Source organism: Metarhizium robertsii, assembly GCF_000187425.2.
Source record: "Metarhizium robertsii ARSEF 23 chromosome Unknown MAA_Scf_1, whole genome shotgun sequence".
In the NCBI taxonomy this organism is placed as follows: domain Eukaryota; kingdom Fungi; phylum Ascomycota; class Sordariomycetes; order Hypocreales; family Clavicipitaceae; genus Metarhizium; species Metarhizium robertsii.
Window position 1 is genome coordinate 7,286,253 of NW_011942149.1, and position 27,762 is coordinate 7,314,014.

The following is a 27,762-nucleotide window of genomic DNA, read 5'->3' on the forward strand; positions in this document are numbered from 1 at the left end:
CCGCGCCTTTCGGTCTGGTGGATCTATTTTTGCGACGTGCCACATTTGTGGGTGGCGTGAACTGCTGAAGTTAGTTGGTTGGCGGTTGGATGGTTGGTTGAAGGGTTAGTTAATTACTTACTGTTTTATTTGCTTCCCTACTTTCCTATTTACTTACTTGCTTACTTTTTTACCTACTTACTTTCTTAATTACTTATCTACCTAGATATAGTCACCCTTCAGCGATTACATCAATTGACATGTAAGTGGACAGGCCACTCATAGTAGCGAGTTACCAAGGTTCTCAGGTTGCTTCTGACAACCTCTACTCGGTCCGGACAGGTCATGGACAACATTTCTATAACCATGGGCGCAATACTAAATATTCAGACAATGAATCGCATGGACCAAAATTTCCCGCCCCATATTTCAGATGAACAAACAGTCAACTACGCAGATTCCTAACATGTCCACTTTTAGAAGCACGTCGACAATACACTCCTGACTTTAGATATCATCATGTTCCCCATTTGCAGCTGCCTAAGCATTCCTGCCATCCCTATACTTGCGGAGCAACTGCAGGGTCCTCTTGTCCCCTTTGTAAGCGGCAATCGATAGCGGTGTCATACCCTGATGGTCCTTTACATTAATATCACATGCAGCTCCATGCTCAAGTAGTAGCTGTATAACAGCTGGATTCGCGTCCCATCGGGCGGCGGCGATAAATAGTGGTGTCTTACCCTGACAGTCCTTTATATTACCACATGCAGCGCCATGCTTAAGTAGCAGCCGTACGACACCCTCATGTCCAATCTCAGCGGCAAAGAATAGCGGTGTCTGGCCGTTCTCGTCGTTCGCCTCCATATCAGCGCCATACCCAAGCAGAAGCCTAGCCGTAGCTTCGTGTCCTCTCTCTGCAGCGAACAAGAGCGGCGTTCGGCCACGCTCATCCTTTTCATCAATTACACTCTTACTTCTGCGGAGCATTGCTTGTAATAGCCCTGTGAGGCCAAATCTTGACGCAACGTGGGATAAGTATGACATTTGATAACTGTACTGAAGGCTGTGATAAAATAATGTGCAATGAGCCCGCATTAACGGGCTAGGAACTGTTTCCATCAGCCAAGGAAAACAGTCGAGGAGATTATCCTGAAGGACAGCATCTTGAAGAATCCCCCTCTGCTCGCTTTGTTGTACGTGTTGCACCCACTCTATCTTAGCATATCTTGACAGAGAAAGATCATACGTCCTTCCAGCTGAGTTGAAAAAGATCCCGGTATTCGGCACCATTTTCAGAAAGCGTACGCAGATTTTAGACAGTTCGTAATGTGCCATTCCGACGGCAAAATCGGATTCGGATATCCCGACGGGCACGCTGCCAAGCGGTTTGAGCAGCCATAGACCGTTCTCGACAAAGAAATCCTTGACAGTCTGGTGAATGAACTGAATAGTTTTATTCGATGTGACCTCAATAAGACCGTGGCTGAGTGTCTGAATTTCTTTCTTTATGCTCTTATCATCTGGCTTGTAATCTGGGGAGTATTGACATTGCTGTAACGACGAATATGGATAATCAGTCTTCATAGCCATAGCCCATCGCCAGTCGGCTATTGACAATGGCCGCATGGCAACGCAGATACATTGGATGAGCAACACAGAGTCCGACCCCATTTCTTCGATAAGCTTGCGGTACAAGTCATCGAGCTCTTGGGGAACCTGAAGAATGGCGTCTTCCATTTCTTCTGATTTCGTAGTTTTCAGATTGAGACTTACAATCTCCTTCACTATCAGTGAAGCCCATAGGAATACGCCATTGGCGCGTTCGGTGATCAAGTTCAGAATCCTTGGTAATATCGTTGGTTCTAGCTCTGAAAGCTGATGTCCCACGAAATTGGATATGTCCGTCCCGTTTCCCTCCTCCACACATATCTCAAACTCACTGTCCAAGGCCACAATAGGGTATGGACGACATGTGAAGCAGATGTGAAACGAATTGTAGGCGGTGGACCGGAGACTGTCCAGTAAGTCCTTGAATCTTTGGGCTAGCATCGTCGCATCCTTTTCACCACATTCATCTAAAGCGTCGACAAATAAACAGATAGGTCGAAGCTTTAATGCTTCTCGAATTGAGGACTCGAATAATTCGCGCAACTGCTTGGGATGCCATTGCCACGCTTTGCCTACCTCACCAAAAGTCTCGCACTTCTCTTGGAAAGTGCTGACTACATCTGACACTGCGTCAGGAGTCTTGCTGAGCTGGTGAAGGAGCGACCTATAAAAGCCTTCTGGCGTCCTTTGCAGTTCTGTACCACGGCCGTGGAAGAAGAATGAGAGAATCAAGAGATTCTCTTTCACATTGCGTTTTTTCTTTGCGTCATCCAGAGCATGCCGTAACAAAGTCGACTTTCCAGAGCCTGGTTTGCCCTTGATCCAAAGCAGACCTCGATTTCTCTCAACCCACTCTCTATACATTTTGTGCTGGGATAGCCACTCGCATGTTCCTGTCTGGGCAGCATCGATATCGTAGTACCGACTTTCCATTTCTCGAAAAGCCAATGACTTCCAGCAATCCTTCCCCTGAATCGGGGTTCCATTTCTTTCTACTCAGTCTTGTTAGTTGAGAAACTGCAAGCCATTCCGTTATTGGCATTCTCACCATTATACACGGTGTTATTCACCGTGCCCCCAGCAGCATTGATCTGATAGCCAGGGCCCTGATGAGCATACGCCGAGTCTCCGAAATTATTATTGTTCATCATAGATCATCATCTACCCAAATTGCGTGTGCCTCGTGTACCCTCTGTCCGCAGAGGTATGCTGACTGAGAATAGGTTAGTGAGTCTGATCGGACCAGAGTAGGAGTTGGAATATGACCTTTACGATGGCTGGGTAATCCTGTGAAGCTTAGATGAAGAACAAGAGCCTGTTATCGAAAGTCCCTTGCTCAGATACACCCTGAGGCCTGGGCCAATCCGTAGCAGCTGGGACTCGACCAAGTGGTATGCGATTTTGACAAGTGAGGCTTCTTGTAACTGAACACGCAACCAACGGTAACCAGAGTATGGTATATAGACAGAAGGTTGCTTTAGGACATGTAAAATCATTGAATCGCTTCGCCAACTGCTTGAATAAGTGACTGCGTCCTTGTCCTTTAAAAGCTGGTGGAAAGAACACACACCGTCGGGCACCGACGTCGGGCAGAGAGGAGACTCACTTGGCAGTCTCTTTGAGACATCCTTGCATACGGAGTACAATGAACAATAATTCATTGCAGTGCCCAAGGGAGACCGGCTTAGCTCAAGCAGATGGGTAGCACGGGCTGGACCACAGCCAGCGCCGAGCCTGTATGGTTGGGTTGTATTTATCTCCCATTGGCTTCTTGATAGCGAATTGGTGGTGGGGTATTCCAGCCAGTCACTATGAGCCTTGTGTCTCTGTCTCGAATGGCATGTTCCGGATAATCGGCTGGCATGGCATCAAAGGTTCGTGGTAGTGAGGTATTAATAAACGTCACCAGCCGGTGAGTAGCCCAGTCAGCCAGCAGTAAAGATGCCAGCGGTCACACAGATGACCAACAAAAATGGAAAAGGGAGAATTAGACCGGGGCTCGACTCAGCCGAGATGTGTGTGTCTTTCCTCCTATCACACAAAAAGATGCCAAAAATGGGCGTGGCCACGCCACGGTCTTTTGAGTGTTGGCACCCATATGCCGTGTGACACCTGCCAATGGCATTCACCAATTGTATCCTGCAGCGATCTTGGTACTTGGGCTTCAAAAAGAGGCCTCCCAGTTTGCGAGAGCCTCAGAACTGACGAGGCTGTGTTGATGTAGTGTGGTAACAGAACCCAACCGAAACATTGGGCTTGTGCCGCTCGCAGCCAAAACTGCGACATTTTGTTACATGATTCGTATCTTCAGACCCGGTCTCTTATTTGCTATGCACCGTTATTGTTGGACAGCAGAGGTTACCCAGGCATGGTGTTTGGGCGAAATACAGAGCACGCTGCGAGGTAAATCCGAGACATATAGCGTACAACGTTACACATTTCCTAGACTTGAGTAACGAAAGAAGAAGAAGAGTAAACGGCGTATCATATGCGGCGAGGTTCATTTGGTCCTCGGCGTCTTCACCAGTGGTGAGGTATGGAGTATGGTGGCGGAATATATTTACCCACCAACAAGTATACACTAATATACTGTAAAATGTGGTAGTATAGAGCGCGATAGCCGGGTACCTAGTCTGGTTGAGTAACTTTTGTCTCCCACTGTATGATCCGGGCCGCTCTTCTCAACAATGAGGATATCCCGAGCTGTAAAGCGGCCGGGTATTGTTGGGACAATTACCAACTAAGCTACGGAGCAAAAATTCTAGACGCCCACGAATTTGTTACCGTAGCAGCTGTAATTATCATTTTAAATCAACAGGTATATCGCGGGGAGCAATCAAGGTAGTGGCATCCCTCAACATCGTCTCTCAAAGGGAACGCCATCACTGAAGATACCTCCATATTGCACAAGTCTATGATAAATGCCCAAGAGCCGACCCTCAGAATTGGCATATGAGGCGGAAAGATGTTTACTGGCTGTGGATAATGCAGAGCAATGCAGACGCAAGAGGGCCGTTGTTCGAGTCTGATTCGGCCATGTAGCAACATAGTAAATGAACACGTCGACTTACATCTGTCATTAAATGACAGAACCTCAAGTTGTATCACACAACGCCGGCCATGGCCCACGTCACAATATTGTGTCTTGTGATACAGAGTACACATACCGTTATCAGTGACGAGTTGGCATCACAAATGCATGGTGCGCTAGGATCGGGCCGTTCAACTCTGGGGTCAGATGCATTTGCGGAGGAAACTGGACGAATATGTTTGGTACATGACATGCACTCTTACCCAATCGCCAACCAGGCAGGATATTTTGTATTATGCATGTGTTGCGATGTATGTAAGCACTAATGCCTAGTGAAGCACGGCTTGACATATCCGAGCCTGATACAAAATGTCTGTCACATACTCCATAATTGAGGAAACATAAACACTGCATGGAAAACCGTAACCGGCACTCGTTGGGCAGTAAGCCCGTTGCTGACCTGACCCAGCGCGGCCCCGTGTTGTGTCAAGCAGTCCCTCATATCATGAGCCGGCCTGTTTGTTAGAGGTCACCCTTGGCTCATCTTCTTTATCCCAATAGAACGATATTTTCAATGGGGTTTCTTAATCAAAGCGTACTTCGCGAAGCCATCGCTTGCCCAGTGGCAATTCGCCAAACCATGAGGCGCAGAACGCCGTCGTCGGCTATGAGCGCTCAGGCGGCTCGGCAGACTCCAGGCTGTCGTCTATCAACGCTCCTGATCAGTCCTTTCCGGATGGTGTAGAAGTTCTGCGCGACTGCCATGACGCCCTCGTCGATATCTGCTTTGTTCACGGGTTGACGGGCAATCGGAACAGCACCTGGACTGCTCGTGGCCAGTCCGAACCGTGGCCAAAGACGCTGCTGCCCAAGAACCTCGGCAAAGCTCGCATCATTACATACGGATACGACGCGTATTTTGTGCGTAAATCGGTCGCATCTCAGAACGGGCTAAGTGAGCATGCTCGGAACTTCTTGAGCGACCTGACGACAGACAGAGACTTGTCCAATGCCTCGTCTCGGCCGCTGCTCCTCGTCGCTCACAGCCTTGGCGGGCTCATCTGCAAGGAAGCCATACTGCTCTCCAGGAATAACCCCGAGGAGCATCTCAAAGCCATGTTCCATTGCACAAAGGGCATCCTGTTCATGGGAACTCCGCACCGGGGGTCTTGGATGGCGGACTGGGCCAGCATACCCGCCTGGGCTCTTGGGACTGTCAAGTCCACCAACAACTTTCTACTTCAAGTTCTAAAGACAAACGACCGTCACCTGAAGTCTGTTCAAGACAATTTCTGGTCCATGATACGGGAGCAGCAGAATAATGGCCGTGATATCAAGGTCACCTGCTTCTTTGAAGAGCTTGCCATGCCTGTGGTCGGTAAGGAAGTCGTCCCTAAAGACTCGGCCACTCTCGAAGGTTACCATGCACTTAGCATTCACGCCAACCACAGTGACATGGTAAAGTTCAGTTCCGCAGACGATAATGGATACAGAAGGGTGCTGGGTGAGCTGGATAGGTGGTATAAACGGATCAAGGATCCGGACACCCATCAAGTATCACAACCGATGAACCAAGGCCGCGCCAGGGAACATGCCAGTTTTTCATTTCACAACAGCGGGTCTGGTGACATGTTCAACGCGCCTGGGGGCACGGTGAACAATTGGCAACGTCCCTGATACTGGACACAGATGGATGTTGCTAGGGGCGGAAGACTGCTTCTTGAAAGCATGTAGTGCTGCGAGATAGGCTTTGATGATCAGGTAGTATGGGAAGTTGTTCATGTATTCAGTCTGCATAGTCACGCCCTAAGTCTACATCTAATAAATATATCTGAATCCCTCCGGACCTCGCCCTGTCAAAGTCCCGTTTGCCGCCGCCTCGTTCTCCGCCCTCTCCAGCTTCCTATTCTCCCACTTGTGTAAGTAGCGCAAGATCAATGCCAGCACGCCGACCAAGAAGCTTATCGCCGCATTGGAACTCCCGCCCGGAATGTACTGCGGGCCCTGGTCCTTGTTGTACATGTAGCTCCCGTAAATACTGGCCGTGTTGCCAATCATGTTGACAATGGCAATGGCCGCCGACCGCTTGACCAGCGGCCGCGGGAAAGAGTTGGCCACCCAGCCAACAATGATGGTGTACGCAGCGATGGAGCCCATTGGCATCAGGAACATGGCGAAGAACCGGGCCCCGGGCGCTGTGGTGCCGGTGGCAATGGCGTTTCCGGCCGCCGCCACGACCATGAGACAAAAGATGTGAATCGACTTGTCCTCGGTCTTGGCTGCGGTCCAATTGACCGTGATGGAGACGAGGAACGTCGCGAACCAGGCTATGAAACGAGTCAGAATACAGAATCGTCACGTTGGGTCGACTGGGGATTTTGGAGGGACGTACCTGGAACCGTGAGCAACAGGGTAATCAGAGGGTCGTATCCCAGGGTTTGCACGATGCTCGGGAAGAAATATTGAAACGTCTGCGACAACAGACTCATGTGTGCTAGAAGAATAAAAAGATAAAGCCGGTAGTCTTTGAGCGCCAGCTTCAAGCCTTGCCAGACTGTCGTGGATTTGCCGTCATCCATCTCGTTGATGTCGGCCAAGAGCCGCCAGGATGCAAAGGCGCGTTCTTCATCGCTCAGCCAGCGAGTTGTTTGAGGATAGTCTGGCAGGATAAACGCGGACATGATGCCAACGCCAATCGTAGCCACACCCTCGACTATGAAAAGCCACCTCTGTTCCAGATGGTTAGCACAACCAAGGGTTCCAGAATGTTGTGGCAGGGCGCATAGAAACACACCCATCCGGCGATTCCATGTACACCGTTCAAGTCCCTCAGAACACCGAATGAAATGAGCCCTCCAAACATGTTGGCAAGTGAATTGCCGGTGTAGAGCCAGGCCACTCTGCGCGTCAGCTCGGCGCGGGTATACCATGACGACATGAGAAAGATGGCGCCGGGAAAGAAGGGTGCCTCAGCAAAACCTGCGCCAAGACATGACACGCCGTGTTAGCCATTGGACGATGCGTTCCACAAGATGCGCGACTAGAGAGGGATGCTGCTCACCCAGGAAGAAACGAATGACGACGAGGTGGACAAAGCTGCCAGCCGCGGCGTTGCAGGTAGACACGACGCCCCAAAGAACAATGGCAGAGGCCAAATAGATGGAAGGGCGGACGCGAGTGATGATGATGTTGGAGGGCAGCTGCATCAGCAGATAGCCAACAAAGAAAATGGACGTGGCCAGGTTGAAGTCGGTTCCTCGCATGTGCAGGTCCTTTTCCAGAGTGCCCTGTCGGGCCTGGGCGAGGTTGGATCGATCGAGGAAGTTGAGCAAGTACATGACGATTAAACAGGGCATCATGCGCGTGTCAATCTTTCGAACGAGCCTCTTGTCCTGGGCAGCAACCCATTGCGGATCCCGGCTGGCGAATGTGCGAAACAAGTCTCTCTCTGCTTCACTTGCGCCGGGGGCAATGTCAAGCGAGACCTTGCCAGGCAGTGAGCCAAGCTCAACCCGCTCCAGCTCTGTGTCCTTGGGTGCCGTCATGACGTGGCAGGCGACGTGTTCCAGGCGTATTCAGAATTCACACAAGGGGGGAGGCGAAAGGGCGAGGGCGTTGACTTGGACGAGAGTTGCGACGGACACTTGGTAGCACTTATATACAACCAAACCAGTCCGGTTGACCTCTCTCCCAACTTCCCGGTAGTACATGGCTGAATTTCCCCGCAAACTATGTCAGGTCCATGGTCTCGTGTCCTGCTGCTTTGGAGAACCCTGGCAAACGGCGATGGCTCCTCCACATGTCGTTGCACCTGCACCGGAAGCCGTCAACTACCTCGAGGTGCGCCCGGCAGCGGCCGGCAGAGGGAGGATGACTACCAGACGGCCGGGCTCGAAATACCGCGGACCGGCGAGAGCGAAGCGTCGCCAAAAACCGTCGACGGTGTTCCACAACTCAAAACTCGGAGGCGCACAAGCCACTGCTTGGCCATTCGTAATGACAATTCCATCGAGTACTACTCCGTACAACAAGAGATAAGAAACAAAGAAGCAAGAAAACAAAGTTCAGCCACTGCCTAGGTAGATGCCTTTACCCGGGACCATGGGCGCCACCACAATCGAACGGCTTCCCATCCAGGGAAGATGAGTCGAGAAAGTTGGCATCTGTGCGGTTACAATCAAGGCATATACGCCCCGCACCAATCAGCCAATCCCTTGGCTCGGATCCCTGGCGGGGCGCCCTCGTCCCATCTCAGCCCTCACTCAACAGTCAACACACAGCAGTCTGTCCGTCTCGACAAGCCGCACTCGAGGCGTCAATACTCCGTACGTGGCCCTGCATTCGCCATCATGAAGATTCTTGTTACCGGAGCCGCTGGCTACATTGGCCAAATCTTGTCGGAAGCGTTGCTGAATGCAGGTCACTCTGTAGTCATGGCCGATATTGTCGAGCCTCTTGTTCCTCCCGGCGCGAAAAGTGCCCAGAATCGCGCGACCCTTGTCCAAGTCGACTTGTTTGAAGATGCAGAGTCCGTCATCGGCCAAGATCTGGATGCCATCTACATTTTGCACGGCATCATGTCCGCAGGGAGCGAAGCAGACGTGGACCTCGGCTACCGCGTCAACTTGCACAGCGTGCTGAAGCTGCTCGAGGCTGCGCGAAGGCTCTGCCCCGGCGTGCGCGTGATATACACGTCGTCCATTGCCGCCTACGGCTCTCCCCTGCCCAGCTTGCCCTCTGAAGACACCGTGTGCACGCCCCAGACGAGCTACGGGACGCACAAGATGATGATCGAGGCCGTGCTGAACGACTACAACCGCCGCGGCTTCATCACGGCATTTGCCCTCCGACTTGCTGGCATATCTGTCCGAGGCGGAAAGCCCACCCAGGCGGCGAGCAGCTGGATGAGCGGCATCATCCGCGAGCCGCTCCAGGGTCTGGAGACGACCATTCCGTGCGGGGACGACTTCAAGTGCTGGGTGTGCTCGCCGAGAAGTCTCGTCAAGAATCTCACCATTGCTCTGACCCTCCCGGCGGACTGCATGCCTCCGCATATCCGGCAAGTCCTGCTCCCGGGGATCGCTGTCACCGTACGGGAGATGCTTCAGGCATTGCGCAATGTTGGCGGCGACGAGGCTGTCAGGCTGGTGCGGAGGGAAGAACCCACCGCGGCCATCAGAGCCATATTGGACAGTTGGCCGACGCAATTTGACGATGCAAAGGCATTGCGGTTGGGGTTTGTGTCCGACCAGCCTTTCCAAGACACCGTGCAGGACTTTGCGGATAGCTTGAAGTGAAGGGACCGACCTACTGGTCTTGTCTTTTACTGATGTCTGGTGCGTGTGTCATGGACTACTCTCAGAAGTGAACTGTCAAGGTGGTCCATTCGCCTCTACAAGCCCATCAACGTCCGGTCATCAGGCCGAGCACTGTGTTTTAGACAGACATGCTTGCCCCCGAGTCAGTCCAAAGCCAGGGGCGGGTGATGTTATATGTTAGCCACTCTCGTATACGCGGTCGAAACAGCAGCATGAATCCATGCCCAAACCCCGCAACCCCAAACGCCACACCCGTAGTCGTTGACTCGTCTCGAATTGCTGCCGGCATTGTACCCGTTGGCAACTAGTAAGTCGACCAAGTGGCTCGTCCACTTAGTCGCTGACGGGTATCCGTAGACGGGGTCAAGTCAAGGTAACCAAGGAAGGAAAGTTGCCTCAGGTTTGCAGAATCTCCAAGAGACGTAGAGCAGCTCTGCGTTTCTGCTGTCGCTAGTGCGCGTACTGGATTCGGCAAGGGGAAGAATATCAGGGTTACGCCAACGATTGCCTCCCTCTGTGCTCACCATCGAGACGACTATTCTGTTGTCATCTACTCACTTCGTCTCATCGGTTCCGAGGGCACGAGATGTGACGAGGCCGGCTCTTTCACAGGGAAGCCAAGCCGGCTGCCACGACTCTACCCAAGGGCAAGTCTCCGGCACTTGGCTACTCCCGATACTACAGCACGACCAAGCGTAGACCAGACATGATTGGTGACAATGATAAGACATGGATGCGCCCATACGAGAACATCATAGCCCACACAGTCACAAAGACTTGCGTCAAAGTGCGCTGCGTGTCCCTTTGAATGTGCGCAGGTCTAATTTTTGTAACGGACCAGGGTTCTAGCTAATAATAAGTAATTAAGATTTTAAAAATATATAAGTATATAAAAATATATTAGTTTATTTTTTTTAATAAAAGTATATTTTTAAATATTTTTAAATATTTTTAAGTATATTTAAGTATATTTAAGTATTTTTAAGTATTTTTAAGTATTATAAAAGAAGAGTAGGTTAAATATATTAATTAAACCTGCGCACACTTAAAGCCTCAGCTATCTAATAAGCCATCTAATAAGCCATCCAATAAGCCATCTAACAAGCCATCCAATAAGCTATCCAACAAGCTATCCAACAAGCCATCCAACGAGCTATCCAACGAGCCATCCAACGAGCTATCCTATAAAGAACTATCCGACAAAAAGCTATCGTGCAAAGAAGAAGAAGAAGCAAAAATGGGTTTCAAGATGGAAATTGATAACGTATCTGCTATTATTACGACTATAATAGTAATTCTTGGCTGCGTATTTAAACAAGGCAGTAATAGATAACCAAGAGCGCTAAGAGGCCTCTAAAGAAGCAGCTAAAAAGGCTATAGAAAAGGACGAGGAGATTATTAGGCTTCAAGCAGCGAATAATCGTCTGGAACAACATATTCGGGATGGAGATAATATACGACAGCAACAAAGCAAGCTTATACAACGGCTACTAGATGAGCTTCAAGTAGCTCAAGGGGGAGTTGGTAGCTCTTATAATAATTGGGGATAGCTTTAAGCTTGTTATAAATTTCCCTCCCGAGATATGTCCCCTGACACATGCAAGCAAAATGGCATTAATTGATGTAGCAATTTTCTCGCTGTAGGGTAGGAGGACCGGGTCCCCACCGCACACCTCCCCGCTTATGCAATTTAGCAATTTTTTTTTCCGAATTTTTTTTTCCGCCATAAATAGCCATCCTCATCTTGTGAGCAAAATATCTCGTCCATCCCAGTTGACCATTCGCCTCCTCCCCCGGGCACCAAACATGCCATGACGCATTGACTCTTTGTATGCCTCATCCCGGGGCCAATGCACCTTCTTCTCATCCGTCATGGCGAAAGCGTCGACAATGCAGCCGGCCTCTACGGCGGCTCTCGCGACGCCGGCTTGACCGCTCACGGTGCCCTGCAAGCCCAGCGACTGGCGTCGAGCCTGGCCGCGTCCAAGTTGCACGTCAGGCACATCTTCTCGTCCAACCTGAGCCGAGCGGCCAAGACGGCCAACGCCGTATGCGACTCTCAGAACAAGACGCACCAGTCGGCGCTGGCCGTCGTCCAACTGGCCGAGCTTCGAGAGAAGCATTTTGGCAACTGGGAGGGCGTCAAGTTTGCATCTGCATCCGCCCAACACAGACCAGAGCAGACGGGTGCCGAGACGACAGAGTCGCTCCAGGCCAGGTGCAGTGCCTTCTTGGAGACGTACCTCGCTCCCCTCTTCACCGCCCGCATGGTCGAGCCCGAGGAGAACTGCGTGGTTGTCGTTGGCCACGGCATCAGTCTGGGAGTGCTGCTGCTGGCTCTGGTCAAGAAGCTCGCCAGTACGGGCGCCACTCGTGGTGCCTCCAAGGACGCCGTCTTGAACCAGCTCGCTTCTACGAGGATATCCTGGAGCAACACGGGCTACGCGGATCTTGTCATCTCGAAAGCCAATGCCGCAGCTGAGGTCGCAGCCCGCGGCAACCCATGGTCTGGACTCGAGCTCCGTGTCGCGCAGATCAATTGCACCACGCACCTCTCGGGACTTCGCAAGACGCGTGGCGGGATTGGCAGCGCCGCCCACGACGAGAAACAAAAGACCATCGAGGGTTACTTCGCCTCTTCGCGGAAACGCAAGGCAGACATGGTAACCGACTGATGCACCGCGTTTTTTTCACAAAGGTAAATACCACTCTTTCCCTCCCCTGTTCATTGCAGTTGCCAGGTGCAGGCGTCGCTTGACGCTTTATATGATGAGAACGCAATTTATTCACAGACCTGTTCTGAAACATAATGTGGAAACAACTTGTCCAACCGCTGTCTGATATGCACTATACTGCCGTTTTTCCCCCATTTGGTCTTTGCTTGCGTTGCAACATGCCTGATGTGCTCTGCTAACATGGTACCCAAGTCTAGTTTTCTTTTTCAGAGCGACCCTACCCCTGCCATCTCGACACCTCCGAATGGTCACAATTTTGTTTCGTCTCCCGTAGCTTCGTAGTTTTGCCAAGTGTTTCAAACAGTTTTACGTGTGCATTCATGTTACACTCGACATAATCATGGTGTGTGATGCGTGACGACAATGAAAAACAGTACGAGTTTGGGAATCTCTCTGAGTGTGGGCGAGACTTGAAAGAAGGCCTGCATTTTATTTCTAGTCTACAACCCATCTCCATTATACATCCGTGCTGTCTTCATCTTTGCCCGTGAATACCTTGTACATTCGCCGACTGATGGCTTGCCCCAATGTCCGATCCGACACGGCGCCGTCCTTGTTGGCGCTCTTCCTCACGGAATCAAGCCTCTCCGGACCACCACGTTCCAGCCCCTGCACCAACTTTGTAATACTGTCAAACTCGGCCGCAATGCCATACGCGATGGGCGCAGTGACCCGCACAACCTGTTGCAACGTCCTCACGTACGTGTCGTGGGCACTGTCCCCGGTTCGCACTTGACCGCTCTCCATGCAAAAGCCGGCGACGGAAGTTGCCTGATCCCGCTGCATCCTGTACGGGATCGTGGAGACGTGCTGCGTAAAGTTGATTACCCACCTAGCCGTGTCTATGGCAACGGCCGTATGGTGAATGAGCATCCCGTGCTCGACTTGAAGGGCCAGCATGGCATCTTCAACAGTGTCCTCCGGGATATACTCAGCGTTGTTGGTGCGCGACGAGGAGGATGCGGCCGCGTCCGTGGATCGAACACCAGAGGCAAAATGTCGGTTTCGGTTGTTGCGATTCTGGCGGAGCCACGGCGTCATGCCCTGAACAAGGTACACAAACTTCATGCTGCCGTGATGCGCCTTGATATCGGCGACATGACTTGCCAGCAAGTCACCCAGCGCCATGGCAACAACCTCTTCAGCTGTAACGATTATCATGGCAATTCCCTCGTCGACAATCCTTGCTGGCACTGGCTCCCATAAGCCAATATCATCGTTGTATTTGCTCGTCACCTTCCTCCGCCACTTGATGATGCTGTGTTTGGGGCAATCCCAAGTTGCGTGGTCCACGCCAAGGCCTTGCAACATCTCTTGGACTTGAATTCGCAGCTCTGAGCTGAGGCCAGAAGGTAAATCTACAATCATCTCCGGGGTCGATACTTTCTTGTCGGTGCGAAGCTTATTTACTTCCACCAGAGCAGCGGCCCGATGTTTCTCTGCGGCTTTCGCAGCCTTGGCTTCCTCTCTCTCCAGTCGCTTCTTCGTCTTTTCGACCTCTCGCTCATGGGCTGTCTTTTGTGGCTTCACCCTTTTTGTGGATGTAGCCGAGTAGGAAGTCCTAGACTTGGACCATGTCAAGTCGCTCTGTGACCGTCGCAATGGCGATCGAGCACGGCGCTTTGAGACATCCATGTCTGAGATGGCCGGTAACGCGTCATTGGCATCATCACTCAACGAGTCAGAATCATCAATAGTGATTAGGCCTTCCAAGCCTACGGGTCCATTGGCCCATCTAGGCAGTTGGGGGTCAGCGAATAAGCTGGTGTCGACATCCTCATGCACTTCGATTGCGGACTGTCGGGAAATTCCAGCTTGCCAGCGTAGCCCATCTCTTCCTTTGCCATATTCCGTGGACGTGTTGCGGCTTCGAGATGCAGTCAGCGATGGTGGAGGTGAGCTGCAAAAGGGATCAAGAGACACAGCCCTCTTGCTAGCAAGTGGTCTCCCGGGCAGAGGATGGGGAGAGCTGGCGAAGGGGTCGGAGCTGAAGCACGAAATTGCGTCTTCGCATGTTGAATTTCCAATAGTCTTTTTAGCAACAGATGTCTGTGATGGCAGTCCTCTATCGATTTGTTCTTTAGCCGGCGAAACCGGCTCCAAGGAGCTTGTAAACTCGATGGGATCCAATACTGTTGGGTTCTGATAGCGACTCGTCTGCTCCTTTAGCGGCAACGGGGGTTTCGACGAGATTGCAGTGGTGAGCTTGTCGCAGTTGGTTTGCGCGTCATCTGGCCCTGTTGTCCTTTTGCGTTTGGCTTGCCGATCATCCAGTACATCAAATACATCGTCGTCAAGGTCGTCAAAGTCGTCGATATCATCACGGCGTTTTGCTGGCTGTTGCAGGCAGGCCGATGGTCTGGAGGTGGTTGTTCGCACAGGGCTGGATGAAATTAGGTCGATTACATCCGAGGCCATTTTCATGGCATGGGGTCTTTAGGCAATTGTCATTCCAAGGCATATAGGGAGCCGTATTTGTGAATAGCTTGGGCAGCGCAGCTCTGGAGACGCGGTGATTGATTCGGCCAGGACACTTGACGCGTTGGGCATCAGCACGCATCACCAAGGACACGCGCTGGTCACGTGAGTCTGCAGTGATGTACAGGCCGAGAAACGCAGAACACAACTTGGCCGGCTTCCCCACAACACCAGACTGGGTCAACGCGCTTCAAGCTGGCATTTCACAGACTGCTTACGGAGTAGTTTGCCATACAAACTCCCATGCCTCCCCTTGAATCTTGCTAGGTGGTCTGTACTCTGTACGTTGCACTTCTAAAGGGATGGACGCGCCATGCTGGCGCACGGGCTTCCACAACAGTGCCTTGTCACGTCCGAGCGCCATCCACATGTGCACTTGTAGTGGCAACCACACTCGCCCAAGCAAACCCAGACGTTAGTGAACTCGGATTATTATTTTCCTCCTGTTTGACCTTCACGTGGTGAATCGGGTGTCTCTATTTCTACTACCTACTTGAGCACCTACCTAGGTGTGTAGTCATCCGATTAACCACTTCTTATGTATGTATTCGGCTTTTCGAGAACCAGTCGTTGTCTCAAAATTCCCTCTTCACCATTAAGCAACGTCCTTGAGCCTGCATATACAATGACGGCCTTTCAATCTCTCAAGTCTGTCGTTGAACCTCACAGTGGCGTTGGTGGTCGTTTCATCGAGCGCCCGCGTCCATCGAGAAGTCGGTTCCCCCATACATATCCCTGCTGACAGGCGGTAGTAACCGTGAATCACACAACAGATAATTTGTTTGCAAGTAGTGTGCGGAGTAACTGACCTAGTCGGAGACACACACGCGTGTACATGACAACTGCAGACTAGCTGTGTCTTGAGCTGTGTGTGACCAACCCTAGACGCCAGACCCATTGACAGTTATCCTTTTTGCAGTAAGTAGTTACTAGGTCTACTCGAGCGTGATGTGGCTACTCGTCCTCCTCTCCTGACATATGCGATTATGTATAGCGTCGGGTTGATATGTGATGTGTAGAACGGCGATGGAATGACCCACTGCTATGTTTTGGCATCTGTGGATGACCATATACCATTGTGCGCCCCTGGGTGACACGGGGTATTTTGGTCACATTTTTTATAAGTCCTATTTATTCTCTTTTTGCTTTCGTTTCCCTCGCTCTGTCTCGGCGTTTCTTGCTACGCACGCTAAATTTGGTCGTGCTTCAGTCGGCGATTGGCGATTGACTATCAGACTGGGCCAGACAAGTACGGAGTAAGTCGCGGCGGATTCGTATTTTCATGTCTGCTTTTTTGACTGCTCCAGGGGTACGGAGAAATGCAAGTTGCCAGGTTTACTCAACTTGATGTACGTATTGTATGGTTCCTGCTTGGCCAACAGGCACCCTTTCGATCCAGACTTTCACCGGGCCATGGCTTAATGACAAGTCGCCGAATGCCCCGTACTGATCTGATACCGCCTCGGGTATCGCAATTGTCGGTGAAATGTGTCAGTTTTTGAATGACGCATACTATTTTGGCGAGCAGGGAGCGCTCCGCAGCCGTCGCAAAATCCCCATCTGCTGGCTCAATAGATAGGGATACTAGTAGTACTGGTAGTTAATTGGAACAAATTCCGAGACAGGTTGCGATATTTAGAGCATTGAACTCTGTCTTGCATCTTTGAGACTTTTTATGTCTCTCTGCTGATTTCTATATTCGGATCAGAGAGACGGGTTGCCGAGAGAGAACAATGCCGCTCCTTTCCTCCAAGTAGGCACAAGGTCTCGCTCCCGAAGTCGCGCCCAACCAAGATGCCGTGTGTTAGTACAGCGTCCAACATGAGAAGAAATGGCCTCGGAGCAGCACGAACGTATGCTGACGGAGTACTGCTTGGTCAAGGCTGGCGAAGGTCTGTAAATTGTGATATTTCCCCCCACGCTGTCCGGCTATGCTCGTGATTTTGTTAGAAGCGCTCTGTACCGTCACGTCCAGAATGCTGGGTTGTGTCCGTTGATTTCCAAAAGATCGACGGCCTGTTCTAGTAGTATTGTGAGGCGGGCGTTGCAGACGGCCAGTTGTAGTACCATAAGACATGGCTGACCAAGTGTCTTAGATGCAATGATTGGCAACGAGTCAGAGTTTCCTATTCGGACCCAGTACTCCGTAAGGAGTTCTCGGTACGATGTCTTCTATGGGATTCTGTAGCGAGCAGCTGAAGCAACTGCCAAGCGAAGTGCATGTTGCGTAGACCTTTGACACAACATGTTCAATCGCCTGGGGACAAGGTCTTCGGTATCTTGCGCAATACTAACATGGCACTGGGAGTTTGGAGTTCAACCCGCAAGCATGTACGGTGTAGCCTTGATGACCTCTTTCTCAGAAATGTGAGCAATCAGGCGTCCACCCTGAGAGAAAACCAACCAACCACCCTCTCACCTTGTCGCGGACGGACGGACTCGTCAAAGCGGAACGCCAGCATCCCAGTAGGTGAACTACAACAGCAAGAGCAAGTTGTACATCCCAGACATCCCCAAACTCTGAACGCGTCTTTATTTTTCTTCTTCTCGCGAATCCTCGCCGGTTGCTTCGGGGTGGGCTCCTGGTGGCTTGTGATGGCGGCTCTGATTGTCCAGCTCCAACTAGCCTATCAGGGGTGCCCGAGTAGATTGCTCAAGCTGTCAATAGTATCCGGGTCACTTGCATCGGTCTTCTGTTTACTATCAGTTCTTGCCTGGTCGCCGGCGTGGCCTGCAGCAAACCAGACCCGAGCGCTAGGACGTTAACTTACCCACTCGGTCTTCAGACAGTCTTGGCCTGTTGAAGATTCTCCTTGGGACGGTGAGCAAAACAAAGGGGGCATCTTGTAGCCTCGGGAGCATGGCAGGGGTCTTCTCGCGCCACTGCATTGTCCCTGCTGGAAAACTCTTCCAATGTTGCCTGTACTCCATACACTCCATACAATTGCCCGCTAGGCCATGTGCACGGTACGCCGCCGCACCAGGCACACCAGACCATGAGGAATTAAATACTATCCATCACGGACAGAGTTTGGGACAGGACCCTGCCGTATGTCTGCCCCCAGCGGCGCCACACCAATTGAACCAATTGATGGCGAACTCCTCAAAGCCACCAACCCACAGCACACATCGCAGCCAACCAGCACTTCCAGCTTCAGCTCTTTAGGCTCCAGCCAACCACCATGGTCGAGCTCCAGGAGAAAGAGAAGAAGAAGACTTTCAATCATGCTCCGGAGCTGTTCACCACAAACAGCCACCACCATTTTTTGGACATGCTGGCCGTTGCTGCGCCCCTGAAACTTTGGGGCTCGGCCTGTCATGCGGTGCTCGCATGGCCCCCTTTTTGCCTTCTAACTTCCTCCGTACACAGAAGCAGTAATAGACACTACTTAGGGGCCGTGTACCGACAACCGACAACCGAATCCGGAGTCCAGATGCCGACACGAAATCACGCTACAAGCGTACATACGGAGTAGTATTGTATAGTGGTGGCCGATGGGGTGAGTTTGCCGCTGAATCAGACGAGAGACATGACGGAAGTGACAGAGGAATTGGGGATCAGACCTTGTGTTCTCCTGTATCTGGCCATCCGTACCCTGTGGCGAATCCCTGCAAGCTGTCAAGGTGTCAAGGGGTTTGACCACCCAGTAAAGTAGGGTTTGCCTGCCGCGTACTCCGTACTCCGTAGTGTTTGTTTGTATGTTGCAGTTTGTTGTTGCATTGTAGACTCAGGAGCAGCAAGTAGCAGGCTGCACGACGTATTTCCGAACAAGTCTGGAGTAGCAAGTACGGCTCCCGTTTTTGAGAAACGAACCCAAGCGCCGACATCATGGCGGCGCGTCCATGCTTAGGCTTTTCACCCAATGCTTCAACCATCAGTGCACATCGACCGAGCATGTAACCTTGGTTATATGCAGTATGAACTCGGTTGCACATTCATGTGCAGTTGCAATGCGAGACGTGATGATGTGGAACACGGATCTGTAATATGTATGTGCCCAAGTGTGTACAGAGTAGTAAAATCGGCCACGACTGGTCATCATGTGCCCTCTGCCATTTCTCCGGACAGAATGACAAATGTGTCGACGGCGCTCTTCGGGGTACGTAGCTTGCCATGTTTCGACGAGTCTTGCCAGTTCCCTTGCCGCGTGGGCCTGGGACCTTTGGGACTCCACCCGGTTGCAAGTCAAAGCATCTCGCCACACTTGTTCGTCTTGCTCAAATTGCACGTAGTACAACGACTAGGTGCCTATTAGGTCGATAGGTACGGAACTCCGTAGGCACCTAACGTACTCCGTACTAGACCACGTATGCAGGTACCGGCCTTTACATCGAGTGCTCCGTGTACAATTGTACAATATGGACAGAATCTGGTGACGAGTGTCCAAACGTCCAAGGAGCCCCATCTTTGAGCAAACTTGTAACCCATGCCATCCATGCTGCCATGTTAGCCGTGTACCTAGGCGCGTAAGACGGGACTGGGACTGACGGGATGGCAAACTGGCTTCCCGGACCTTGGCTGCCGCTCCAGCACGGCCCCAGACAGCCAGTCGTCATGGTCTACCTGAAGCGAATGAAGCACTCATGTCGACGGTACCTTGGTGTCGCTGGCCGTGGAGCGGTTGAGCGGGTTTATTGGGGGAATACCTGGACATGGGAGGCATTGATGGAGGGGAGGCGGGGTCTCGCTTTTTTCCGTGTCCAGGCTCAACGGACCAGACATGTGTAGGCTCGTCGCCAGTTGCCAGTTTAAGCCAGTTGGTCGCCAGCTGCCACCGGCCAGCCGCCGGCCAGCCAAGTGTTTAATTAGTCACTGGCAGCTCCTCAAGCCCGAGTGCCTTGTGCAAGCATCTGGTGTTCCTGGACCCTGGTCGTTGCCAGCCTTCCCAGGTCCCAGGTCCCAGGTCCCAGTCCCCAGTCGCCGCCCGTCGCTCGCCGCCCGGCGCCCTCAATTGATCGATCCCCTTTCCCCTCGCTCTGTTGACTCCAACACCACACGAGTACGGAGTACTACTAGTACGGAGGACTAGCTTTGAAGATGAGGGCAGTCGAGACTGGGACCACCCAAGTCCGCCGCCCAAGACCCCCAGGACCCTCCGAGGACCACACCCCTCTCCCCAGCTTGTGCTTCCATCCACACACCAGTCTTCCCATCCCACGACGGACATACATAGAACTCCGTACTGTACATACTACACACTCCGTACAAACATACATATTCCAATTTCCCCCAAAACTTCATACATTGGCAACCGTCCGTCGCTGCGGGTCTGTCGAATTTCGCCAAAGTAACCCCAACTTCGCGCCGCGGCGCTGGGCCTCTTGCTGGCCTCACAGTCCATCCGAGACCATCACCGACCCTCGCATGATTCCCGGTCCCGAGCACGCACACACATCCTCCTGCACAGGAATCTTGTCTTGACGTGTGTTTTCTTGTTGGGCGTACCGAGTGTCCTCGATCTCTTTTCGCCATGGCATCATCGCCGCCGGCGTCGCCTCTACATCACCGGGAGCGACCTCTCAGCGCCATCGTGAGACCAGGCCCAAGGAGTGCCAGCAGGTTGAGCATGAGCAGCAAAGCTGGTGTTGGTAGCAGGGCCTCGGACGACGAGAGCCGCACAGCTGTCAAAGTTGGTATGTATACTTGGTGGCGTTGGCTTGACGTTTTGCCATTTCGAAGCTCTACAACGCCGTCCGCAATTCCCTCTTCTCTAGCAAATAAAAACATTGTTTGCTGACCGTCTCTCCGTCAAGCTGTTCGGGTGCGACCACCGTTGAAGCCCAACGACCCAGGCTATGATCTCATCCCACAACGCTTTCAGCGCTCCATGGTGCAAACGACATCCAACACCAGCTTGGCCATCGACTCTCCGCAAGGCAGGAAGATATTCGTCTTTGATCGCGTCTTCAGCCCCGAGGTCATGCAAGATGGAATTTGGGAGTACTTGGCTGACTCAATCAACGCCTTTACACAAGGCTACAATGTCTCGCTTCTGGCATATGGACAGTCTGGAGCTGGAAAGTCATATACCATGGGCACCTCGAACCCAGGTGAACATGAAGATGAATCAATGACTGGTAAGGTCTTGGTGCCGCTAGCAGACACCCTCAGCACAGCAAAGCACAGCACACCCCTCACTCGGCAGGCTTGATACTTACTCTTTTTCACAGGTGTCATCCCCAGAGCAGCCACTGCTCTGTTTCAGAAGCTTGATTTACCCAGCGCCGGAGGTACCGGCTCATCGTCAAACAGACAGTCCATGTCAAGTCTCCGGACTCCCCGCTCCTACAACCATCAAAACCTTCTCGGCGACCGCAATTGGTCGTTGAAAGCGACGTATGTGGAAATTTATAACGAGCAGCTGCGCGATTTGCTTGTGCCCGAGTCGACTCCTGCCAGTGAGCGGACCAATATCGCCATCCGGGAAGACACAAAAGGCAACATTATCCTTACTGGCCTGCGACAAGTCGACATTGGTTCCGTTGACGATCTCATGAACGCCCTTAATTTCGGTTCCAGCATTCGCCAAACCGACGCCACTGCAATCAATGCCAAGTCTTCTCGCTCTCACGCCGTCTTCTCGTTGAACTTGGTACAGCGCAAGAGCAAGCTCCAGACAGCAACTGGTGCAGAGAAGCGACTCTCAATGCCTCTGGAGGCCATGACTGGCCAGGACCTGTCAATTACGACGGACAGCAAACTGCACTTTGTCGATCTTGCGGGAAGCGAGCGACTTAAAAATACTGGTGCACAAGGAGAACGAGCCAAGGAGGGCATCTCCATCAATGCTGGTTTGGCATCTCTAGGCAAAGTCATTAGCCAATTGTCCTCCCGTCAATCTGGCTCTCATGTATCGTACCGCGACTCTAAACTAACCCGCCTGCTGCAAGACTCACTAGGTGGCAACGCCATCACCTATATGATTGCGTGTGTCACTCCTGCTGAATTCCACCTAAGCGAGACTTTAAACACGGTTCAATATGCGCAGCGTGCTAGAGCGATCCAGTCCAAACCACGAATCCAGCAAGTTGACGATGGAGACAGCAAGGCCTTGATTGAACGACTACGAGCAGAAGTGTCCTTCCTGCGAGATCAAATTCGAAGCTCACAAGGCAGCGACCATAATCCACGACGAGGCAATGCTGCACCGAATGAGCGGTCTGACAGATCAAGCGAGCGGGAATCGGAACTCCAAAATCAACTGCTAGATGCCCAAGAAAATTACAGCGCGCTGAGCCAGCGACATGCCAAACTGATTGCCGAACTTGCGAGGGCACGAGAACACGAATCGGAGCAGGCTGGCCAGAATGACTCAACCTCGGCCGACGATCGACTCAACCGATCCAACTCATTCGCACAGGCGGTCGAGCAGGTTGTTCTCGAGTACGAGAAGACCATTCAGAGTTTGGAGCAATCTTTATCGAGCACCCGATCCACACTGTCCAACACCGAGACATCGCTTCTCGAGAAGGAAACAAAATGCGCATACGTGGACACCATTAATAGCCAGCTACAAGCTCGTCTTCAGAAACTCATGGACAGGGAGGCCAGTACCGAAAACTACCTCCACGACCTCGAAGCCAAGCTGGATGGCCATACGAGCGGCGAGGAAAAGAATGCTACGATTATATTGGAGCTTCGCAAGGAAATTGCGCGAGTCAGAGAAAACGAGGCTGCCTGCGAAGATTACATTTCCACGCTTGAGGAGCGTTTGGCCGAAGCAGACCAGGATATTGAACTAATGCAGCGTGAGATTGATCGTTTGGAGTCGGTGGTCGAGCGTCAGCGCAGCCTAGGAAAGTTGGATGCTCTTCTTTATGAGCTCGATCACGTTGATTCGGGCAAGGCTGACGAACCAGAGCCAACAATGATGAATGGAGCAACTCGTGGTCGCCGATTTACCGACCATTCTCGAAGCCAGTCGCACGTCAGCCGCAAGAGTCAACTTGATGGGCCGATTCCCGAAGAGAATGATGAGCATTCCCAGGATGTGAATACTGAGAACCGTGTTCACGATGCTGCAGCGGATGAAGAGACTGCCCAAGATCCCGATCAAGAGAATGCCGTGCGGCATGGCGTTGAGGTGGAGGCCAAAGAGCTGACAAGCGGAAACACAGCTCGAAGCGCCAAGCAGAGCAAATATGTCGCTGACAAGCTGGAGAATGTCACACAAGAACTCGTCGATCTCCGTGTTGAGCACGAGGCCACTATCCAAGACTATGATCAACTCCAGGCTAAATACGAAGAAGCTCTTCGATCGTTGTCTGAATTGCAAGACGCGGTTGATGAGGCACGTCACCCTGAGCGATCAAGAGTCCGCGATTCTACAGTCTTTGAATCGCCCTTGTCGAAAGCTCGTCCTGATTCATTTACTTCTGACGGCAAATCGGTCGACTTGAAAGATGAACCTCGGTCATCCATGTCGAGATCCTTGTCGTCTGAGTTGTCTTCCGCGATGGAGTCACCGGCTACCATGGATAGTTCAGCTGTTGACTTGAGTTCAGAAGCTGACACCGCCACCACCAAACCCGCAGTTTCGAGCGAGGATTTGGGCCATCGAGAAGAAAATGAACAGTTAACCGCAGAAATCGAGAGATTACGCAAGCTGGCGGAAGAAAAAGATGTCGCCGAGAAGACTCTGGCTGAGAAATATGCCGAACTCGAATCTGCTCACAACGATACGCTGGATATGGTGGAGGAACTGAAGACCGAGGTGTCAAAGGCGCGTGCTGTCGAGGCAACGTCACCAAGAACTAGCACCCCCGTCATTCGTCGCAAATCCAGCCAGAACCTCTTGGTAATTGACCGTGCACATCGCTCCTTCGCTTCCCTCCGCAACATTGCTTCCGAGAACTTTGAGAATCAACCCGAAGTTATGCAGAGCTTTGAGCTCAATTTGAATTCTGCCATGCATGAACTCCACTCCCGAAGTGAACGCATCCAAGAGCTGGAGGCGGACATCACGTCGGTCAAGAAGGAGATGGAGACTAAGATGACCATCATCTCGGGATTGACACGCGAAAGATCCAGCTTGAAGGCCAGCCCGATGGATATGTCCATGGTTGCAAACTTGCGTGATCAGCTTGAAAGAAACGAAAAACAGATGTCTCAGATGCGGGAGGCGCATGAGTCGCGCGAGAAGGAGTTGACGACGCAGCTTGATGAATTACGAGAGTCTTGGCGGAATGCCGCGGCCCACCCCACGATTGGCGAGGGTGTCAACTCAACCATTGCCGACGACTCTGCCAAGGAAAGAGAGCAACGAATCGCGGAACTCCAAGAAGAATTGTCTGGATGGGAGGAGACACACAGACTGGTTATAGACGCCGCGGAAAAGACGGAGGCTGACCTACGCGCCAATATCGCAAAACTGGAAGCACAAATTGCTTCGTCGAATAATGAGCTCAACAATTCCATGGCTCAGGACAAATCTGCGAATCAGGAATTGGTCAAAGACTCGGAACAAAAGCATAAGAAACTAGTAGACTTCTTGCGTACCGAGATTGATGAGTACAAGGCCATCATCAATATCAATTCTACCAAGATTGTTGAGTTGGCAAATGAACATGCCGATGCCAAGTCTGAGCTGGAGAAACTTAACAACTCCCACGAGTCGGCCATCAAGGAGCTTGAACAGCACCGAGAGCTCGTTGCATCCCTCGAGACCCAGGTCGCCAGTCACTCTGAGACAGCCAAATCCCACCAAGAAGCCCTAGATCTTCTCAAAGATGGACATGCAAAGGAGATGTTGGAGCTCAAGTCACATGAGCAGAAGAGCTATGAGGAACAGGCCGAAGTTCTTATGCAAGAGCATACTGAATCCATGCATAAGCTCGAAGATGAATTATCACGGGCTCGAGATGAGCTTTCCGAGATTGCCACCCAGGTCGCGACTGGTATGGGTGTTGACGTCAACATTGAGCTGCTCTCGGAAAGAATCGACAAGCTTCTGGTTTCCCAAAAGACGCTAGCCGAGGAACAACAAAAGGCCGAGGAAATGAAGAATCAAGTTGCGGAACTCACTTCTATCAATGAGAATGTCCTTGGTGATATCGAGGCTGCGAAATCTTCCTTGACAGAGATGCTTTCGGACAGTGCTGATACTGTCCCGACGTCTGTAGTTGAGCAGCTTGGTGCTGTGAAGACGAAGCTTGTGGACCTGGAAGGCCGCAATAAGAAGAACAGCCGCCTGGTGGAAGAGCTTGAGGAACAACTTCAGAACAACTTTGACGAAGCACAAATGACCAATAATCGTCTTAGCACTTTGCAGACGGAGCGCAATGTGCAGCTCGAAGAGGCTACCGCGGCTCGAGCCAAACTTCAAGGCGATTTGGATAGCATCCGGGAAGAGTACGCAGTACTGCAAGCCAAATATCAAGAACTCTCCAGCACGGGCGAAATCAATCGATCCAATTCCAACTCGACGATCCGCAAGAGCGCCTCACACACTTCGCTGCCATCTCCACCGCCGGCCATTCCGCTACCACCACTGCCCAATGTTGCTGCTGCCAGAAGCGGCTCCCCAACCAACGGCGTGCCCAATTCTCCAACATCTGGACGCCCTGTTAGCAAGGACAATGTCAACATTTCACAGCTCACCGAAGACCAAGAAGCCCGAATCAGAACCATTGAGAAGCACCTTTACGCTGAGCGCCAATTGACACAGACACTCGAGGAGGCACTCACAGACCTTGAGAAGCAGTCGAAGAAGGTCAAGGGCGACTGCGATGCGTGGAAGAAGCGTTCGCAAGAGCTTGAAGCCGAACTCAAGGAATTGAAAGAACGACAGATGGAGCCCCAGGCAGATAACCGCTGGAGTATGCAGGCCGTCGAAGAGGAGCGAAAGAAGCGACAGGCCGCCGAGCTGGCTAGAAAGCAGCTTGAAGAAAGGATGAATGCCATTAACAAGAGCAAGAAGAAGAAGGGTAGTCTGAACTGCTTCTAGGCGGGGCTGAGCTTTCTTTGGAAAACCGGTACGCGAGAGGATCGAGACGAGGCTTCTCGGAGTAGCCTGACGACTTGAAGAGGCTCAATGGCTGGGGCCAGTCTCTTCATCTCCGAGGATAAAGCCTTTGCTGTGTGCCTTTTTTTTTCTCATTGCTATCCTCTTTTTTTTTTTTTTTTTTTTTTTGTTTTGTTTTGCTTCGGTACGACCTGCAGGATCGTTTTAAGACGGCCCGTCATGATCATGTTTCACACTGTTGCGCATTCGAGACGCTTTTGATGGGCGCAACACAAGGCGAAGTGTTTCTTCTGTTGTGTATTTCTTGGTTCCGGCGGCAACGAATGAAGTTTTATATCCCCCCCCTTTGTTTCTGTCATGGTTACACTTTCTTGTACGTTTGGTCTATCGTATTCATTATGTCTTGCCACTCTGCACTTGATACCACGATTAGAGGTGTATCCTATGCCGTAGGAGAATGATGTTGTGCATGGTGGGAAGACATGGACTGTTAGATGTTTTTGCTTGTAGTTTTGTTTCAATTCATGGAAGCGATGACCGCGGAGGATGGACGGCCTGAATGAGTTGGTGCCTGGCGTGAGCATGTGCGGCCTTTCCGGCAAAGTCATGACGTACTACAGTATATATATCGAGTGAGAATGATAAAGATTGAATATATTTTTGCCCAGCAGTGGGCTTGTATGTTAGTCTGTACCGAGCATAGATTCAGGACACACACGCTGACCTACTCGCCCTCTTCTTCCTCGCCAGTGCTACTCTCCCAGGCCTCGTCACCAACAGCTTCAGACGGCAAGACGCGCGGAAACCAGCCGTACTCGTCAAAGTCAACCATGAATTCCCCCATGGCGCCGCGCGTGACGTGCACGCCCTCGTCCCTCAGCGCCGCGGCCTGGTTCTGCGCACCGTCCGGCTGGGACCTGCAGCCCACCGCCATGTTCATCAGCATGCATCGAATTGCCGGGAACCGACATTCCCCCCCTTACCCGGCGGAAGCTCCCACAGGCTGCACGGCAGGGCGGGAGAGCAAACGTACCGCGGCGATATGACGCCCTTGGAATTGATGACCCGCTGCCACGGGACGTTGGCGTTGTTGAAGCGGTGCGACGCATCGCTCGACAGGTGCTTCATGCACATGCCCACCTGTCTGGGCCGTTGTGCTGCCACCCCCCCCCCCCTCGATCCCTCGTGTCAGTCCTGATTCCCGGAGACTTTGCCAAGGTGCAGGGAGGGAAGGGGGGGGCGAGGTGACGTACGCGTTCCTACGAGCGTGGCAATGTGCGCGTACGAAGTCACTTTGCCGCGGGGAATCTCTTGCACGGCGCTGTAGACGGCGTGAAAGAAGGCGGCGGCTTCGTCGGAGCGCGCCATGTTGTCGATGTAGCTGGTGCGGCGGGAGGGGGGCACAGAGGACGCGAGACGGGGTTGGTCTCAGTGCGTGGCGGCCATGGTTGACGCGTGGGAGAGATCGACTTGTTGCGGTGCGTCGTGGTGTTGAGGTGAATGCAAAAGTCACGGTCGGATTACGACGGATTATGACACCTGCACCACCATTGGTTGGCTGCCGATGGGCTAATAAGCCAATCTTTCGTGCGCCAACGCCGTATTTTGTTTGGCGTACAAACTTACAATACTGCTTGGCTGCAGGACTG

The 27,762-nt window shown here is 52.0% G+C and overlaps 8 protein-coding genes across 8 annotated transcripts; 4 read left to right on the forward strand and 4 right to left on the reverse strand.

Moving 5' to 3' along the window:
• Nucleotides 1–519: 519 nt before the first annotated feature.
• Nucleotides 520–2,520, reverse strand: MAA_08306 (Ankyrin repeat protein; the record flags this gene model as incomplete). The annotated part of the gene is made up of 1 exon (XM_007826304.1): nt 520–2,520. The coding sequence occupies one exon, from the start codon at nt 2,518–2,520 to the stop codon at nt 520–522; it is 2,001 nt and encodes a 666-aa protein (XP_007824495.1).
• A 2,603-nt stretch (nt 2,521–5,123) lies between these two features.
• MAA_08305 (SesB) lies at nt 5,124–6,295 on the forward strand (the record flags this gene model as incomplete). The annotated part of the gene is made up of 2 exons (XM_007826303.1): nt 5,124–5,135; nt 5,213–6,295. 2 exons carry the CDS (start codon nt 5,124–5,126, stop codon nt 6,293–6,295), a joined length of 1,095 nt encoding a protein of 364 aa, XP_007824494.1.
• Nucleotides 6,296–6,436: 141 nt separating this feature from the next.
• MAA_08304 (major facilitator superfamily transporter) lies at nt 6,437–8,163 on the reverse strand (the record flags this gene model as incomplete). The annotated part of the gene is made up of 4 exons (XM_007826302.1): nt 6,437–6,945; nt 7,011–7,347; nt 7,413–7,597; nt 7,680–8,163. 4 exons carry the CDS (start codon nt 8,161–8,163, stop codon nt 6,437–6,439), a joined length of 1,515 nt encoding a protein of 504 aa, XP_007824493.1.
• Nucleotides 8,164–8,967: 804 nt separating this feature from the next.
• MAA_08303 (NAD(P)-binding domain protein) lies at nt 8,968–9,915 on the forward strand (the record flags this gene model as incomplete). The annotated part of the gene is made up of 1 exon (XM_007826301.1): nt 8,968–9,915. The coding sequence occupies one exon, from the start codon at nt 8,968–8,970 to the stop codon at nt 9,913–9,915; it is 948 nt and encodes a 315-aa protein (XP_007824492.1).
• A 1,871-nt stretch (nt 9,916–11,786) lies between these two features.
• Nucleotides 11,787–12,611, forward strand: MAA_08302 (Phosphoglycerate/bisphosphoglycerate mutase, active site protein; the record flags this gene model as incomplete). Its single annotated transcript, XM_007826300.1, has 1 exon — nt 11,787–12,611. One exon carries the CDS (start codon nt 11,787–11,789, stop codon nt 12,609–12,611), a length of 825 nt encoding a protein of 274 aa, XP_007824491.1.
• Nucleotides 12,612–13,127: 516 nt separating this feature from the next.
• MAA_08301 (ERCC4 domain-containing protein) lies at nt 13,128–15,089 on the reverse strand (the record flags this gene model as incomplete). Its single annotated transcript, XM_007826299.1, has 1 exon — nt 13,128–15,089. One exon carries the CDS (start codon nt 15,087–15,089, stop codon nt 13,128–13,130), a length of 1,962 nt encoding a protein of 653 aa, XP_007824490.1.
• Nucleotides 15,090–20,620: 5,531 nt separating this feature from the next.
• MAA_08300 (kinesin family protein) lies at nt 20,621–26,095 on the forward strand (the record flags this gene model as incomplete). Its single annotated transcript, XM_007826298.1, has 3 exons — nt 20,621–20,783; nt 20,904–21,227; nt 21,321–26,095. 3 exons carry the CDS (start codon nt 20,621–20,623, stop codon nt 26,093–26,095), a joined length of 5,262 nt encoding a protein of 1,753 aa, XP_007824489.1.
• Nucleotides 26,096–26,837: 742 nt separating this feature from the next.
• On the reverse strand, nt 26,838–27,481 carry MAA_08299 (DNA binding methylated-DNA--cysteine S-methyltransferase; the record flags this gene model as incomplete). Its single annotated transcript, XM_007826297.2, has 3 exons — nt 26,838–27,030; nt 27,147–27,253; nt 27,377–27,481. The coding sequence occupies 3 exons, from the start codon at nt 27,479–27,481 to the stop codon at nt 26,838–26,840; spliced, it is 405 nt and encodes a 134-aa protein (XP_007824488.2).
• Between the last annotated feature and the right edge of the window lie 281 nt (nt 27,482–27,762).